General features: G+C 42.7%; 1 protein-coding gene across 1 annotated transcript in view; it reads left to right on the forward strand.

Annotated features, from left to right (window-relative positions):
• Positions 1–841: 841 nt before the first annotated feature.
• The window catches only part of RAMP1 (receptor activity modifying protein 1), a 36,087-nt gene continuing 23,024 nt past the window's right edge, over positions 842–13,904 (forward strand). Inside the window, exons 1-2 of the mRNA XM_053364356.1 lie at positions 842–990; positions 13,076–13,214. Coding sequence (XP_053220331.1) covers positions 939–990; positions 13,076–13,214 — 191 coding nt within the window. The 5' untranslated portion in view covers positions 842–938. The remainder of the gene's footprint in view (positions 991–13,075; positions 13,215–13,904) is intronic.

Here is a 13,904-nt window from a genome sequence, read left to right on the forward strand (position 1 = left end):
GTTTACAGTGCATCCAGTGTACTCCCACTGGGAATGGGTTGCCAACTGTTGACAAAAATGATGTTCGGTTATATTAGAAAGTCACTCAGGTTAACCATTTGTTCCTTTGAACTGGGGAATGAGCATTTCTGTTTCAATGGCAGGTGCTCAGTTGCTGAAATGCTCTGCACATCGTCATTCCTCTTAGTGTCAAGTCTTTGAACTTCAGAGGAATAAAATAGGTACTCTGGAAGAAAAGCTCAGTATCGGCACAAAACATTAGAAATGGCTGTCAACCACAAAGGCATACATTCATGCACAGAACTTTTTGGGTTCGACGTTTGAGAGGGGGCGGGGAAGGTCATCTTCTCGATTCAGGGCGACATTTGTTGCAACCTTCAGGCTTCACTCCCCTTTAAACATCCAGCCTGCCGAGGAGTTCTGCAGAACTCAACACCTTGCTCACTGCTTCCTGACAATTAAACCACCTTCCTGCAGTTTTGGATTTCTTTGCCCGCCCGCCGAGCGAGTCCCTTTGCCGAGGTGCCTTTCCCAAGCAACAACTTCAGGTCCTCCTCCTCCTCCTCCTCCTCTGCGCTCCCTTTGCGCGCGGGGCTTGCGCCTGGCCGGCTCCACTTCGCCGGGCTCTGCGCCCGCCTTAGCAACCAGGACCTGGCCGGCGGGGGTGGGGGCGTGGGAGGCGGAGAGGATTTCTTTCAGCTGAGCGATCCACGGGGCGATCCAACCAGAGCTTCCCCTCCCACGTGGCCCCTTCAGCAGCCGATCGCCTTCCGAAGAGAGAGCTCTGCCTCGGGAGAAGGGGCTCTGGCCAGACGCGGCTCCGGGGATCCTCTGGACGCGCGAGAGACCTTCTCGCCGGGCTCCTCGGCATGGATCGCGTCGCCCCTTTGCAGTGAGGTCCGCGGGCGTCGGCGAGGCTCCCTCGCTCTCGGCCAGCCATGGCTTTGGGGATGGTCGTCCGGCTGAAGCGCTTCGCGTGGCTCCTCCTGGGTGAGTGCTGCTTTGTGCCGATGCGTTTGGAGACAAGGACTTTGCGTAATGGAGGCGCGGGACAAAGGTGATTGTTCACATGCCGTAGTAATATAGGAAGACCTGCGATAATGTCAGTCGGTCTCCATCTAACAATTAACAGGATCTGCAATACCCGGAGGGCAAATGACAGTGCCTGTAATGCAGTCTAGGAGATTTCCCACCAAGCGAGCCGGGAGTGGGCGAGGGAAGGTGGGGTGGCTTTGAGACATTTCACTTCCTCAAACCCTTTGTGAGTGCGTTGCTTCTTTGTACAAAATTTACTCTCTCCTATTAAATTTGCACCCAGCTTCTGCTGTATTTTCCCACAGTGGACAGATGAGAGACTTCTGTTAACCCCTGAAGTCAGTACATCTCCAGCCAGCCAGCAGAGTTGAGGCAGGCTGCATCCCAAGGCAAGCTGGCTAGAAGAGTAACCTTGAGTAGTCAGGAAGAGGATGTTGGAAACAAGCAGCCACAGGGAGGGATTTGAACAGATCACCAACACTCACCAACACCGCAGACCCTTTCACACATTACACACAACAAATCCAGGTTGGCCACCAGCTGCAGACCTGACAGCCAATCTTTGACGTGTACCCATTTATGTGTTTTTCCCCCTGCACTTTAAATTTTTTAGATGAATGCAACCCTTCAATGCCAGTACAAGAATCTGAACATGTACAGAATGCATTTTTATTCCTAAAGTTCATATGGGAATAAGGGACAAGGCTTTTGCCTGCACTGAGTGTGGCGGCTGCTTTGCATCCTTGAGCCACTTGCTTCCAGGAACTGGCTGCATGTAACAGACCATGTTCTATAAATTATAAAACTTGTTTGTGCCACCCATGTAAATCCCTCTTCCTCTGCTCAAACCATTTGCCTGCAGACCTTTGTTGTTGTTTTAGGTCCATCTTTTTCCTTTCCGGGATTTGATTGTATTACAAATCCTCTCTTGCAGCATATGGAAATCAGCAGTGAAGGGAAGGTGCCTTGTGCTTTCAAGAAGCTAAGCGTTCAGAAACATTGCTAGTATGTTTACGCGCATCGTTAGTCTGGGGGTGGGGGATCTGCATCTGGCTGGCAGCTAGATCCTTATCTCCCCTCACCCTGTGTGCCCACCTGTCAATCACCTGACATCAAAATGACATCATATAATTTCTCCTGTACATTTTTATTCCTCAGCTTAAACTTTGTGCAGATGTGTCACTGCTCAAGTTTTCACCTTTCCAGGGAGTTGCTTAAAATGGACAAATATTTAGCCATGACAAATTGTATCAAAAGCAAGCAAAGGTCTAACAGAAATGGCCACTTAAATTATAAGGGATGTACAGAAAAGGAAGGTGGGTGTTGCCTAGTGGGGCTAGTAGGTTAATAGCCATCTTCTTACATGCTCATGGCTTGCTTTGTACTTGCTTTGTCCCACAGTGTCACTGAGCATGTTTACTGCACAGGTTATCTTCAGTGTATTGCTCAGGTGTCCTGAGAAGGCTACGCTGTGAGGCAAGGATTTGCACCACTGTGTTTGCCTGTTGCCTGTGGCACTGCAGTCAAGCATGGTCACCTTTGGTATCACAATTTGCTATTGCAATAATGTTATACCAGTGGAATAGATGACCCTGCCTTGCAGTGGAGGGTAAAAGTAAATGACCTTTCTGCTCCCTTGCAGCGCTATAAGTTTATGTGTTGCCTTATTGGTGGCAGTAATGCAAATTATGTTTGGTGAATATGAAGTTGACACTCTTTCCTTGGAATGGAAATGAAGCAAAGTAAAACAGCTGGGTCACTGTAGTCATGCACTGGTCTTCAGCCTCTGGGTCAAAACCCACAAATGGATAGCAAGCAAGGCCATCTCAGGTGGGTTGTAGCAAAGCTGTTGCTTCCCTGCTGGACTCTAGCTAAGGTTGACCAGACCAAAGGATCACAAAATGTAGTGTCTGGGCTAGAACACATTGTTTTGATGAGACACTCATTTCAACAATTTCCATGAATGCTGGCTGCAAAGAGGCAGGAGAAAGGCAATTTTCAGTATTTTTCAGTAAGACAGACTTTTCTGGCCAACTGTATGCCCCACCTTCCTATAGCTCTCTATGGAGTAAGAACGCTGTGTTCACTTTCTGGTCTGTTTCTCTGGCTTTCTAGACTTCTTCTACAACTGGAAGTAAGCTGGGACTATAATGCAGACATATGCTTTGTAGTGGGTAGAAGGAGGAACAGTCTTCTGTTCTTCGGAAGAGAAGCAGCAATAATTCCCTCCTCCACACGCTAAAATCTACCCCACCACTCAGAACTCAGCACAACATTCTTCCCTTGTAGCTCACCAGAACACAAGCTAAAAAACAGATTTGTGGGAGGGTATCTAGTGAAGACAAGCAGCCATTGTGGACACACAGCTGCCAGGAATTGAGACAAGGAGTTGCAGAAAAGAATCCTTGGTCTCTGTGGTGGCACAACCTTAAAAGTGCAATTTCAGCAACTAATATTACCAAAGTTTTGGATATCAGTTAGTGAAGTGCACTTAGAATTGGCAAGTGAAGCAATCATTCACCCGTTGCCATTTGGTAGCACCTGTCTTCGTGAGCAGGCTTCTCAACAATGGTGACCTTCAAAACAAAAACAAAACCCCAATTTGGTTGTACAAGGTGAGCTGTGAGTTAGCTTTTCACGTATCACCCCCCCACACACACTGGAATTAAATCTGAAATAATGTTTGCTCAGATGTCTCATTGAAATGGTGAGTCAATCAAATCAATCACTGGTTTTCAATAGCTTCTCAGCCTTTTGGCTAAGAAAAAGTGGTTTTCATTTCATACTAGTGCCGAAGTAGTACTATGTATGTTGCTTTGTGAATTACCATTTCAATAGAAGTGAAGTGTCTTAGTAGTACTATGAAGTATAAATCAAATGTGAATCTGTGAAAGCGGCTAGTGTGGAGGTCAGAGGAGGGTCTCGGGCCGGGGCACTTAAAGCTATAGAACTGCAGAGTTGGGCTCATCTAGTCCCCTGGAATGCAGGAGAGACTCATTGAATCATAGAGTGAAGATCACTGTATGGGCATATTGTGACAGCCTCTTTAAAATAGACACTTCAGAAAATAAAATGGCTTCTAAACATAATAGCAAGATGCAATGTGAATTGAACGATAACAACAAATGACCAAGGAGCTTGTTATAAATAAACAACACTCATTTCCGCATTTCCCCATTTTGACCGTAGAACCATCTGGCACTGACACATATTAAAAAGTAAATTCACTGTTTCAGAGCAGATCTAGAGCACACAGATCCTCAGGCTTGATCTACCAGGCAGTGGTACAACTGCATGAATTGCAGCCTTTGGGCTCAATGGTCTTACCACTGAGGACCACTTTAGGGGAGGACGTCTTTAGATGGCTGCAGGTGTCGCTTTAGGAGCACATCTTCACGTGATTCTCTTTGGTTAAGCTAAGATGCTTTACGTTGCTTTTATGCTTTTATTCAGTTGCTTTACGCTGGTTCCAAGCAGGACATAATACAGAATTTAGTTTGTGGGAGAAACTGTGGAAAACTGATTTAAAATTTACAGCTTGTTGTGTGCTGAAAGAGAATTATGAAAATGATATATAGGTGGTACCTGACACCAAGTAAGCTAGCAAAGATGTAGAAATCAGAATCAGGTAACTGCTGATAATGTCAAGAAACAGAAGGTATGTTTTACCATATGCAGAACTAGCAAGCCTAACCATCAGAATAAGAGATCAAGAAGACTGGAAAATGTTTGTAGAATACCGTATTTACTCAAATGTAATGCACACCTCTTTTGGCCAAATTACGTCATGATAATTAGGGTGTGCATTAGATTGATGGCGCATTTACATTCAAGTAAATATGGTATATGAAGAATCATTGTAAACAAATTAAAACATTAGCAGAATTAGAGTAAAATCAGCAGTATAAATTATGTTGAAATAAAATGAGAAAGAGAGGTTATGGAGTGATTAAATTATGTAGCAGAAATGGATAGAAAGTGCCATGGAAGTGTAGGGGGGCGGGGGAGGGAAGTCAATGTTTTTGGTGAATGTGGAAAACTAACAATGAAAATCAATATGTGGTGTTGTTGTTTTTAAAAATACATTAGTTCCAATTTGGTTTGTTTTTTACATTAAAAACTTCCAAGACTCTTGTTACTCCAGGGGTTTCCTTGTCAGCCCATTCCTTTTCCCTTTAAAATTTGAGGCAAGTATTGAAAACAATATCAAATATTTTTGTACACTTGCAGACTTCTTGAGGCAATGCTTCAGTAACAATGCTGAAAAATGAAATTGTCATACAGATTGTGGGATTCTTTTTGAGGTCAGGTCCACTGCTTTGCTTCTTGCTTCCTTCTGTGCTCTTTCCTTTGCGGAAAGACTAGTGAATAATGCATTGGGCTGTGCTATATATAATGGACTTATCTGTACAACATAATTAACTATTTACTACTGTTTAGCTTGTAACTCTTCACTAGGAAACAGAAGACGCTACAAGTCAGACCCTCTTTGGTTTTAAAGTTATTTTTATTGTCTAAGAAATAGCAAATTGATCATATTATGGTTTGGGGAAAATGTTTCTTTTGTATAAGACTTTTTATTACAGTTTTATCATAATACAGTAAAATTACAAAAAAAAAAGAAACAGAGAATTGAAAGAAAGGGAAGAGAAAAAAAGAAAAGGAAGAAAGGAAGAAAGAAAGAAAGAAAGAAAGAAAGAAAATTTGATTATTTAAAACCTTCAGTCCATGTGAACTTCCATCTTCTCCACTCTCTGTAAAACAATATTTCGTGTAAGTCAAAGTGCCTCAGAATCATTCATTTTTTTCCTACAAAAAGTTCAGGATAGGTTCCCTAATTGTTATTATTATTAATAAATGTTAACCATACTCTTTCTTTTAATTTTACCTCTATTATTGTTGTTGTTATTGTTATTATTTATTGAATTTATATACCGCCCTGTACCTGGGGGTCTCAGTGCGGTTCACAGAATAAAATTAATTCCCACCACCATTACTCCATATTGAATAATAATAAATTCTTTCATCCATATCCGTATTAAAGTCTACACACACACACACACACATTGGGTCAATATTCCATTTTTGTTTCTCATTATAGCTAGTTCATATCCAGCTCCATATGTTTAGTTCCATTTCCTGTTGTGTTTACGACAGCATCCCAATCTCCTCCTCTAGCACATTCCATTTTCATACCATAACTTTAATAGCACCATTCCCTGAATTCGATCCAGGTTGTATGCAGAGTACTCCCTCTCTGCTAGAACTATAGAAAAACCAGGACTGAAGTCCCAAACCTTTCCCCCCTTTCTACTCCATCAGTGCTATATCCAGATAATTCTCCAAATCAGCATTTTTTATTTTATCTTCTACTTTACCTCCAAATCCTTGTATGGAAGTCATTCCATTTCTACATGACCACCTGCGTCTTTCAATTCAATTATTTCTTGATCCAGTCCTGCCAGCTTTTCCTCAATTTCGTCTGAAGCCTCTGCATTTACCCATTTCCATTTTCCATCTCATATTCCTCTGGCTCATTCTTCCTCATCCTTTGACTGATTTTCTTCTTCATCATCAAACTTCGATCAATCATTTTTAATTGTTCAGCCATCAACTGTTTAACAATACCACGGTCATTGATCAATCCGAAAGTACCTTTGTCATACTGGAGGCTTTTAATGTCCTAGATACTATTAGCCATTCAGTCCACCTTAATGTTTCCCCCTTAAATCAGTCTTGGACTTCCACAGCTGTGACTGCATTATCTCCAAGTAGATTCCATTCTGACAGCTAATTATAGTTACAGTCGTACCTTGGTTCTTGAGTGCTTTGGTACTTGTACTTTTTGGCTCCCAAACACCGGTTTTTGAATATTCTTTGGAAGCTGAACGTCCAACACGGCTGCAGGAGTTTCCTGCAGCCAATCGAAAACCTTGATTTTCAAACAGTTCCGGGAGTCAGACGGACTTCCGGAATGGATTAAGTTTGACAACCAAGGTACCATTGTACTTCACTTTCAATTTCCCCACTTCTTTAGTGGCAGGAAACAAACAAACAATAATAATTAAGGATTTTTAATACGCTCCATAGGGAACTTTGCCCTCTGTTATCAGGAGTGGAAGGTGTTTCTTGGTGTCACAGTGCCAAGGTAGAGCAAATAACAGTAGTTCTGAAGTAAATTAGAGCAGTCTTCTAGGAGACTGTGTACACACTATCCCTGTAAAGCACATCCAAAGCACACACACCCCACCTCAAAGAATTCAGTTTGTTAAAGGCTGCTAAGAATTGTAACTCTGTGTTGTGTAAAGCTCAGTGTTCAGAATACTCTGAAGGAAAGAAGGTGCTTTAAAGATATGATGTGTGCATAGCCAGAGAAGTTGTAATGGTGATTTCAGAGAAACTTAGAGCAACTGTGAATAAATTTGGAGGCTTTGTGAGGAGATGAGGCCTTTGCTTCCTCAGTGATTAGAAAAAGTCAGTCTGTCTTTCTTATGGTCAAAGACTTAGACCAGACAACAGAAATAATAATAATAACATGCATAACTACATCAGCACCAAGGGGCAGAAGTAGTAGATAAAATCCCAGCTGATATCAAACTATTTGCTGCAAAACCACCAGCACATTTACTATACAGGCTAGACAAAGTCAAAGCTGACCCAGGGGTAGCTGAAGAGGCCCATGAGGTAGATGAGCAGCAGATAGCTGAGAATGTAAGAAAAGCCCATCTTGGATTACCATCTGATCAAGCATCCAATTTCCCATAGTTGCTAACCAGATGTCTTCAAAAAGCCCAAGGGCGGGGCTTGAAGGCAACTGTGGAGGGCTGGGTATGGCTGGCACCAACCTCCACAGGTAAAGATTGATGGATCCAATGTGTTGTTGCATGGCTGCTGGCCACCCAGTGCTGTCTCACCCTTCCTGCAGGTGGAGGCAGAGGAGCAGTAGATTCCTGTGCCCTTTGCATACTCATTCTCAGGACCCAACAGCTGGCGTACCCTAGAGACAGGCCAAAAAATGGGAGAAATCCAAATGTCTGTGAGTGGGACCTACCTGCCATGTAGAAGAGCCTGGGATCATGGACAGAAAATGGACATTCAGGACACTGGCTTGAGCGAAGCTGATCTAGCTAAAGGCTAGCAAGCGGACCTTAGAACCACAGCTTGGACTAAGGCATGAGTCAGTTGGCCAGGGAACCAGTTGAGGAAGAAACTAGCAAGACAGAGAAAGAGGGAGACTCCTCCTCCTCCTCTACTTCACCATTTGTCACTGATAGACTTTCTTCCGACACTTTTCTTTCATCTCCATGGAAATGGGCCTTGAGATTCCTTGCCAAGAAACCGGAATCCCTACAGACATGGAATTCTGCTCAGTCCCAGAACAAAGGAAAACTACAGCTCACCATGGGAAATGTGCGCACTGCAGGAGGAGGGAGTCTTGCTGCAATTGAATGTTTTGAACATTCTGCCGCAACAGGGTGTCTCTTCTGCAAAGGAAACAAGTTGTTCAGCAAAGGGTTTAGCTGCTTAGGTTTTGTGTTTAAGTACAGAGGGTGCAGTAGGGGAAAATGCAGGCATGTTTTAGTTGCCTTCATGGAAATAAGCATGTATTTTGTGGGACCATGCCTTCAGGTGAAGAGCTAAACATTACTTGGTTGTGTTGTCTTTTTTGTTTTACAGGTTTTTTATTCCTGTATGCTGTCCTGTGGGCCACATAGAGAGCCATGGTATTCACTTCTGATAACCACAGGCATACGCAATACCCTTCCAAATACTGGAATGTTTATGCAAGCCAGTTCAAAATGGAAAGGGTTAAAAAAGTATTTTCATAGTTCTTTAATATCATAAAGCCATGAGTGCAATCCAAGCAAATCCACTGGAGCATATGGAATGCCACTTGAGATGGTGATGAACAGTTTGATCAAAATGTTTTACATTTTGGTAGTCAGAAAAGACCAAGGAGAAAAGCTAATCAGTGGGGCATTGCCTGCCTCTCCACAGAAATGGACAGCAGCTGCAGCCCCAGACACCTGCCCAGCTGTTAGCTTTGGGCTCACTCCCAGCAGAGAGCTGGGAAGCTCTTGACATTGATAGACGATTGGTCAAACTCCATCAAGGCTTTGGAGAATCATTAATCACCTCTAGGAGACGCAATAAAGTAGAAAAACTGGGGAGCAGCTCTCGGTTTTAGATTTCATCACAAGCATTTCATGCAATCCTATGATTGCTGAGGGAGAAGCCTCTGAGGGCTAATATGTCATCAGCCTGAAGCTGTGAATGCTTTTAATTCAGGGAATGCATTGCCTTTGTCCTGGGGGGAGGGGGAGAGGTTGGCAACGCTGGGAAGTGATAAGGAGCTGAAGGGTATAAAATGATATGTTATTCTGATTTGGTTTGTTACTGTGTTGGATCCATGTTTATACAGAGTGGCTGGGGAAATCCAGCCAGATGGGCGGGTAATAATAATAATAATAATAATAATAATAATTACAGTTTCTAAAAACAAAGATTTTTCTGTGAATGAAATGGACTTCACAGTGGCAGAATGGGACTGCCCCACATTCTTCTTTCTTCCCCGCCCCCCACAAAAAGTCTGCCGTTGGTGACTAGACGACTCTTGGGACTGGTGTGGAACTGGGTGCCTGGAGCTGAGGGTGAGAGAGCAATTTGAAGGAAGCGATGCCTTCCTTATGTGAACAGAAGAGCAACATCCAATCATTTCTGTCACCTGAGCTGCACTTGGGGTGTGCCCATCACAAGGTTCATTGTCACAAGAATGACAATGGCGACTCTCTGAGAATCTGGCTGTAGTACTGCAGTGTTTAGTGGAGATGTCTACTTTGCAGGAAGTTGGATTAGATGACCCTCGGGGTCCCTTACCAACTCTGTAGTTGTATGATTCTGGGAAGTAAGGATGGATCTGTGATACATATGTGTCTACCCTTCCACCCACTGCTACTAATCAGGTTGAAGTCTTAGAAGAATAGCTGCTGGCTTCTTTTTTAGGACTGCCCAAAGCAGAGCAAAGGGATGCAGGTGGCGCTATGGTCTAAACCACAGAGCCTAGGGCTTGCCGATCAGAAGGTCGGTGGTTCGAATCCCTGCGACTGGGTGAGCTCCCTGCTCCTGCCAACCTAGCAGTTCGAAAGCATGTCAAGTGCAAGTAGATAAATAGGTACCACTCCAGCAGGAAGGCAAACGGCATTTCCGTGCACTGCTCTGGTTCACCAGAAGCAGCTTAGACATGCTGGCCACATGACCCGGAAGCTGTACACCGGCTCCCTCGGCCAGTAAAGCGAGATGAGTGCCGCAACCCCAGAGTCGTCCGCAACTGGACCTAATGGTCAGGGGTAGCTTTACCTTTTTAAAGAAGAACAGGATGCCACAATGATTAGTTTACTCATACGTTTGCTTTATTTTGACAATATTTTATAAAAATCCACATTAAATTGATGTTTCTGAGCACATTATTTCTCAAAATAGGAATGCATTTTGGTACATTTTTAATCAATAACTGTAGCACATTATGTATGTAAGTATGTCTGTATTTATGAACATTTATAAGGCACATAATTTTTAAAACAAATGTAAAAGCCGGGATAAGTGGTGGACAGCTTCATTTTGATCTACACATTAGTCCAGTTAGTGTAGATCAGTTCAGTGTGTATCAGAACTGGCAAAGATCAAATTTCTCATGTGTCCCTACTAATAAGCAGCTTAAAATATTTCTTAATGAACTCAAGTATCAGACATGTAAATTACATTAAGCGTGATAGTGGAAAATCTCTGAGCTGTTGAAAAAATCAGTCTTATGAAGAGTGTAGCACTCTTATTTTGATCCCTGGGGAAAAATATTAACTGGGCCTGGCCTCAGCAGGATTTATCCATTCTGAAGGAAATCAGCCCTGAGTGCTCACTGGAAGGACAGATCCTGAAGCTGAGGCTCCAAGACTTTGGCCACCTCATGAGAAGAGAAGACTCTCTGGAAAAGACCCTGATGTTGGGAAAGATTGAGGGCACAAGAAGAAGGGGACGACAGAGGATGAGATGGTTGGACAGTGTTCTCGAAGCTACCAACATGAGTCTGACCAAACTGTGGGAGGCAGTGGAAGACAGGAGGGCCTGGTGTGCTCTGGTCCAGGGGGTCACGAAGAGTTGGACATGATTACCGGTAAATGACTAAACAACAACAAAGCATATTTAAATTCAAATTCAAACTGTTGGATGCCCTGAGTTCTGTTGCTTTACCTTAGTTATAATCAATACAGTAGTTTGGGAACTCGGACTGGATTTGGAAAGAAATATGTACTATTGCTGTAAATTTGAAGAACTTGATGGAGTGGATTATATATGGGTTGCATTTGTGAAAGCTGTAAGTTAGTGTATTTTACCATCATAGAGAGAGTGTTGGTCTATTTTGGTCAAAGGACTATCGTGTGTCTTCATGGACTTCACAGGCTCTTTTTATATCCAGGAGGGCCCTGGAGGAAGCGCAGGGCTGCCAACATTCTGGGCTGTTAATGCCTAGCAAATAGCATTGCCTGTACATGCGGAACTTTGTCATGAATGTCAGGCTCAAATCCCCCAATGGAAATGATTGAGATAGCCAAGAACTATATTGAGTCTCTTTGCTTTCTGTGGACCAAATGAGATGTGATGTTATTCATGTCTTTAGCCTTTGCACAACTGATTATTTTTTTTAAGGCCAGCAGTGAACAATAGGAAAGGGCTGTCTTTAGTGGCATCAATCATTATCCTGAGTCTAGTAAGGCAATTTCTGTTCCACACAGAAGTTTGATAGAGGCTTTCTAGCTCCAATTGGTTTCCTGTAATTGTTGACAAAGTAGCCAAACAGAGGGAAAAACAATTCTAAATCTGAATTATACTGTCATGGAATATCTCTGGCTAGGCAAGCAGAGGTTTATCTTTTATTGATTTATTTATTGATTTATTATCTAATCAATAAAATAGTTTGTCAACTATTTACACCTGTTTTCTAGAATATATTTTTTGGGAAAAACATGGATGTTTCTATCCTGCATCTCCATGGTTTTAGGGTTTTGGCTGCTACAGTTCTTCTTCCCATGGAACTGGAGGGTGATTGTAAAATTATGGAAGGACAGTCCCACGATGGTGTCTTGACACTTCGGGTTGATCTCAGTAATGGCATTTCTTTATTTGTATTAATGTTTATATCCCATCTAGAGATGGGAAAGCCTGAAAAAAACCGGAAAAATTGGGGGGAAACCCAGGTTTTTTCTGTTTTTTCTCCAAATGGGAAAAAATGGCTTTGGGGGGAAATGGGGGGGGGGACTGGTTTGTTTTTTCTCTGGGTTTTTTCCAGGCCTTCCCATCTCTAATCTCATCAGAGACTTCTTTACATCTTCTCAAGGTGTATGGGCGTTCCCAGAGACTGCTTGGGGGGCAATTGATTTTCTATCAAGGAATTCTCATATTGTCATGGGAGGTGATCGAAATGCTTCGTCAGGACAAACAAATTTGTAAATATGTAGGCACCTTTGCAACAGATATTTCCTAAGCAAAAAGTTTAATAAGAGTCAGCAGAATCTTACAACACTAGCTTATAGGGGTTTTTTCTTCCTAATTTTGAATGACAGTCCTTTGGATGAACCAGCAGGCCACAGTACATACCTATCATTGGGGGAGGGGGCAGTATAGTAGTTTTTTCTTAATTCCCCCTTCTTTACTTCCTGAGGTAAAAACCTCCTCAGCAGAGGATCAGCTGGAAGGTGGCCATTATCCCATCCAATTGCTTATTCAACTGACAGTCCAACTTATTAGATCTACCTCAAATTGGGATGCAGAGGAATCACTGCCCATTAGTGTTCTTTTCCTGCTAATGGTTGTTTATCCCAGGAGTGAAGAGTGACGCATGGAGATGTTTCTAAGGGAAGGAACTCTAGCCTCTCTCTTGCACTGGTAACTTTGAAATGTGTTAGAATGAATCAATCAACTCAGTCCTGGCCTTTACCTTTCTCCCCCCTTTTTCTCTCTCCCTCCCCTTTCTGCCTTTCCATTTCAGCCCATCACTTTATGGTGGTCAGGGCATGCCATGAAGTCGCCTATGGGCAGTACATCCAGGAATATTGTCTCAGCAAGTTTCAATCTGACATGGAAACTCTCAGGAAGACTCTGTGGTGTGACTGGGATATGACTTTGGGGTGAGTTGAAATTGTTTTGTCCAGTGGGAAGAAAAGAGCTATGTAAACATCTAAGAAATGGCATGCTAGGATTCTGGAGTGTATCTCATAGCCTCCTGCATTGGTGTAAAGAACCGTTTTCTGCTTGCTAGACGAAAGGCTGTGCATCCACCCTTGTTCCAACTGGTCATATGCAATCTTCATAGTTGACCAACTAGGCTACTTTCAAGGTAATGACAGATAATTTGAGCAACCTGATAGCAAATGATGATTTGCTACATCCCCTGCCCCTGTTTTTCTCCTCATTCTGCTTCATAATCTAGCACAGCGTCCAACATTTGACAGAGCAAAATACGGAGACTTATTTTTAGAACATATTATTACAATGATTTCATCTGATCTAGTGGATGCAAGCCAAAAAATTGAAAATCCTTACATGAGCTGAACATGAAATGAAATGAAATATTTTACTTAAACAAATATTTGGATTTTAACTCTTTAACTCTTTAGCCAAAACCCTGAAAATTGAAAAAAGATTAAAATGGCAGCATGCGTTTGCAGAGAATAAAAGACGAAAACCAACTAAATGGGATGCAATACAAACCATTACATATCCTCCCAGTATAGTTATGTTGTAAGATTAGGAGTTTGAACAAGAGAGGGCTAATGAGGACAGGTTGACAGGAAGGGTTTCTTAGTCATCCACAGACC

The sequence above is a fragment of the Podarcis raffonei genome, chromosome 1 (assembly GCF_027172205.1).
Source record: "Podarcis raffonei isolate rPodRaf1 chromosome 1, rPodRaf1.pri, whole genome shotgun sequence".
Classification (NCBI taxonomy): Eukaryota; Metazoa; Chordata; class Lepidosauria; order Squamata; family Lacertidae; genus Podarcis; species Podarcis raffonei.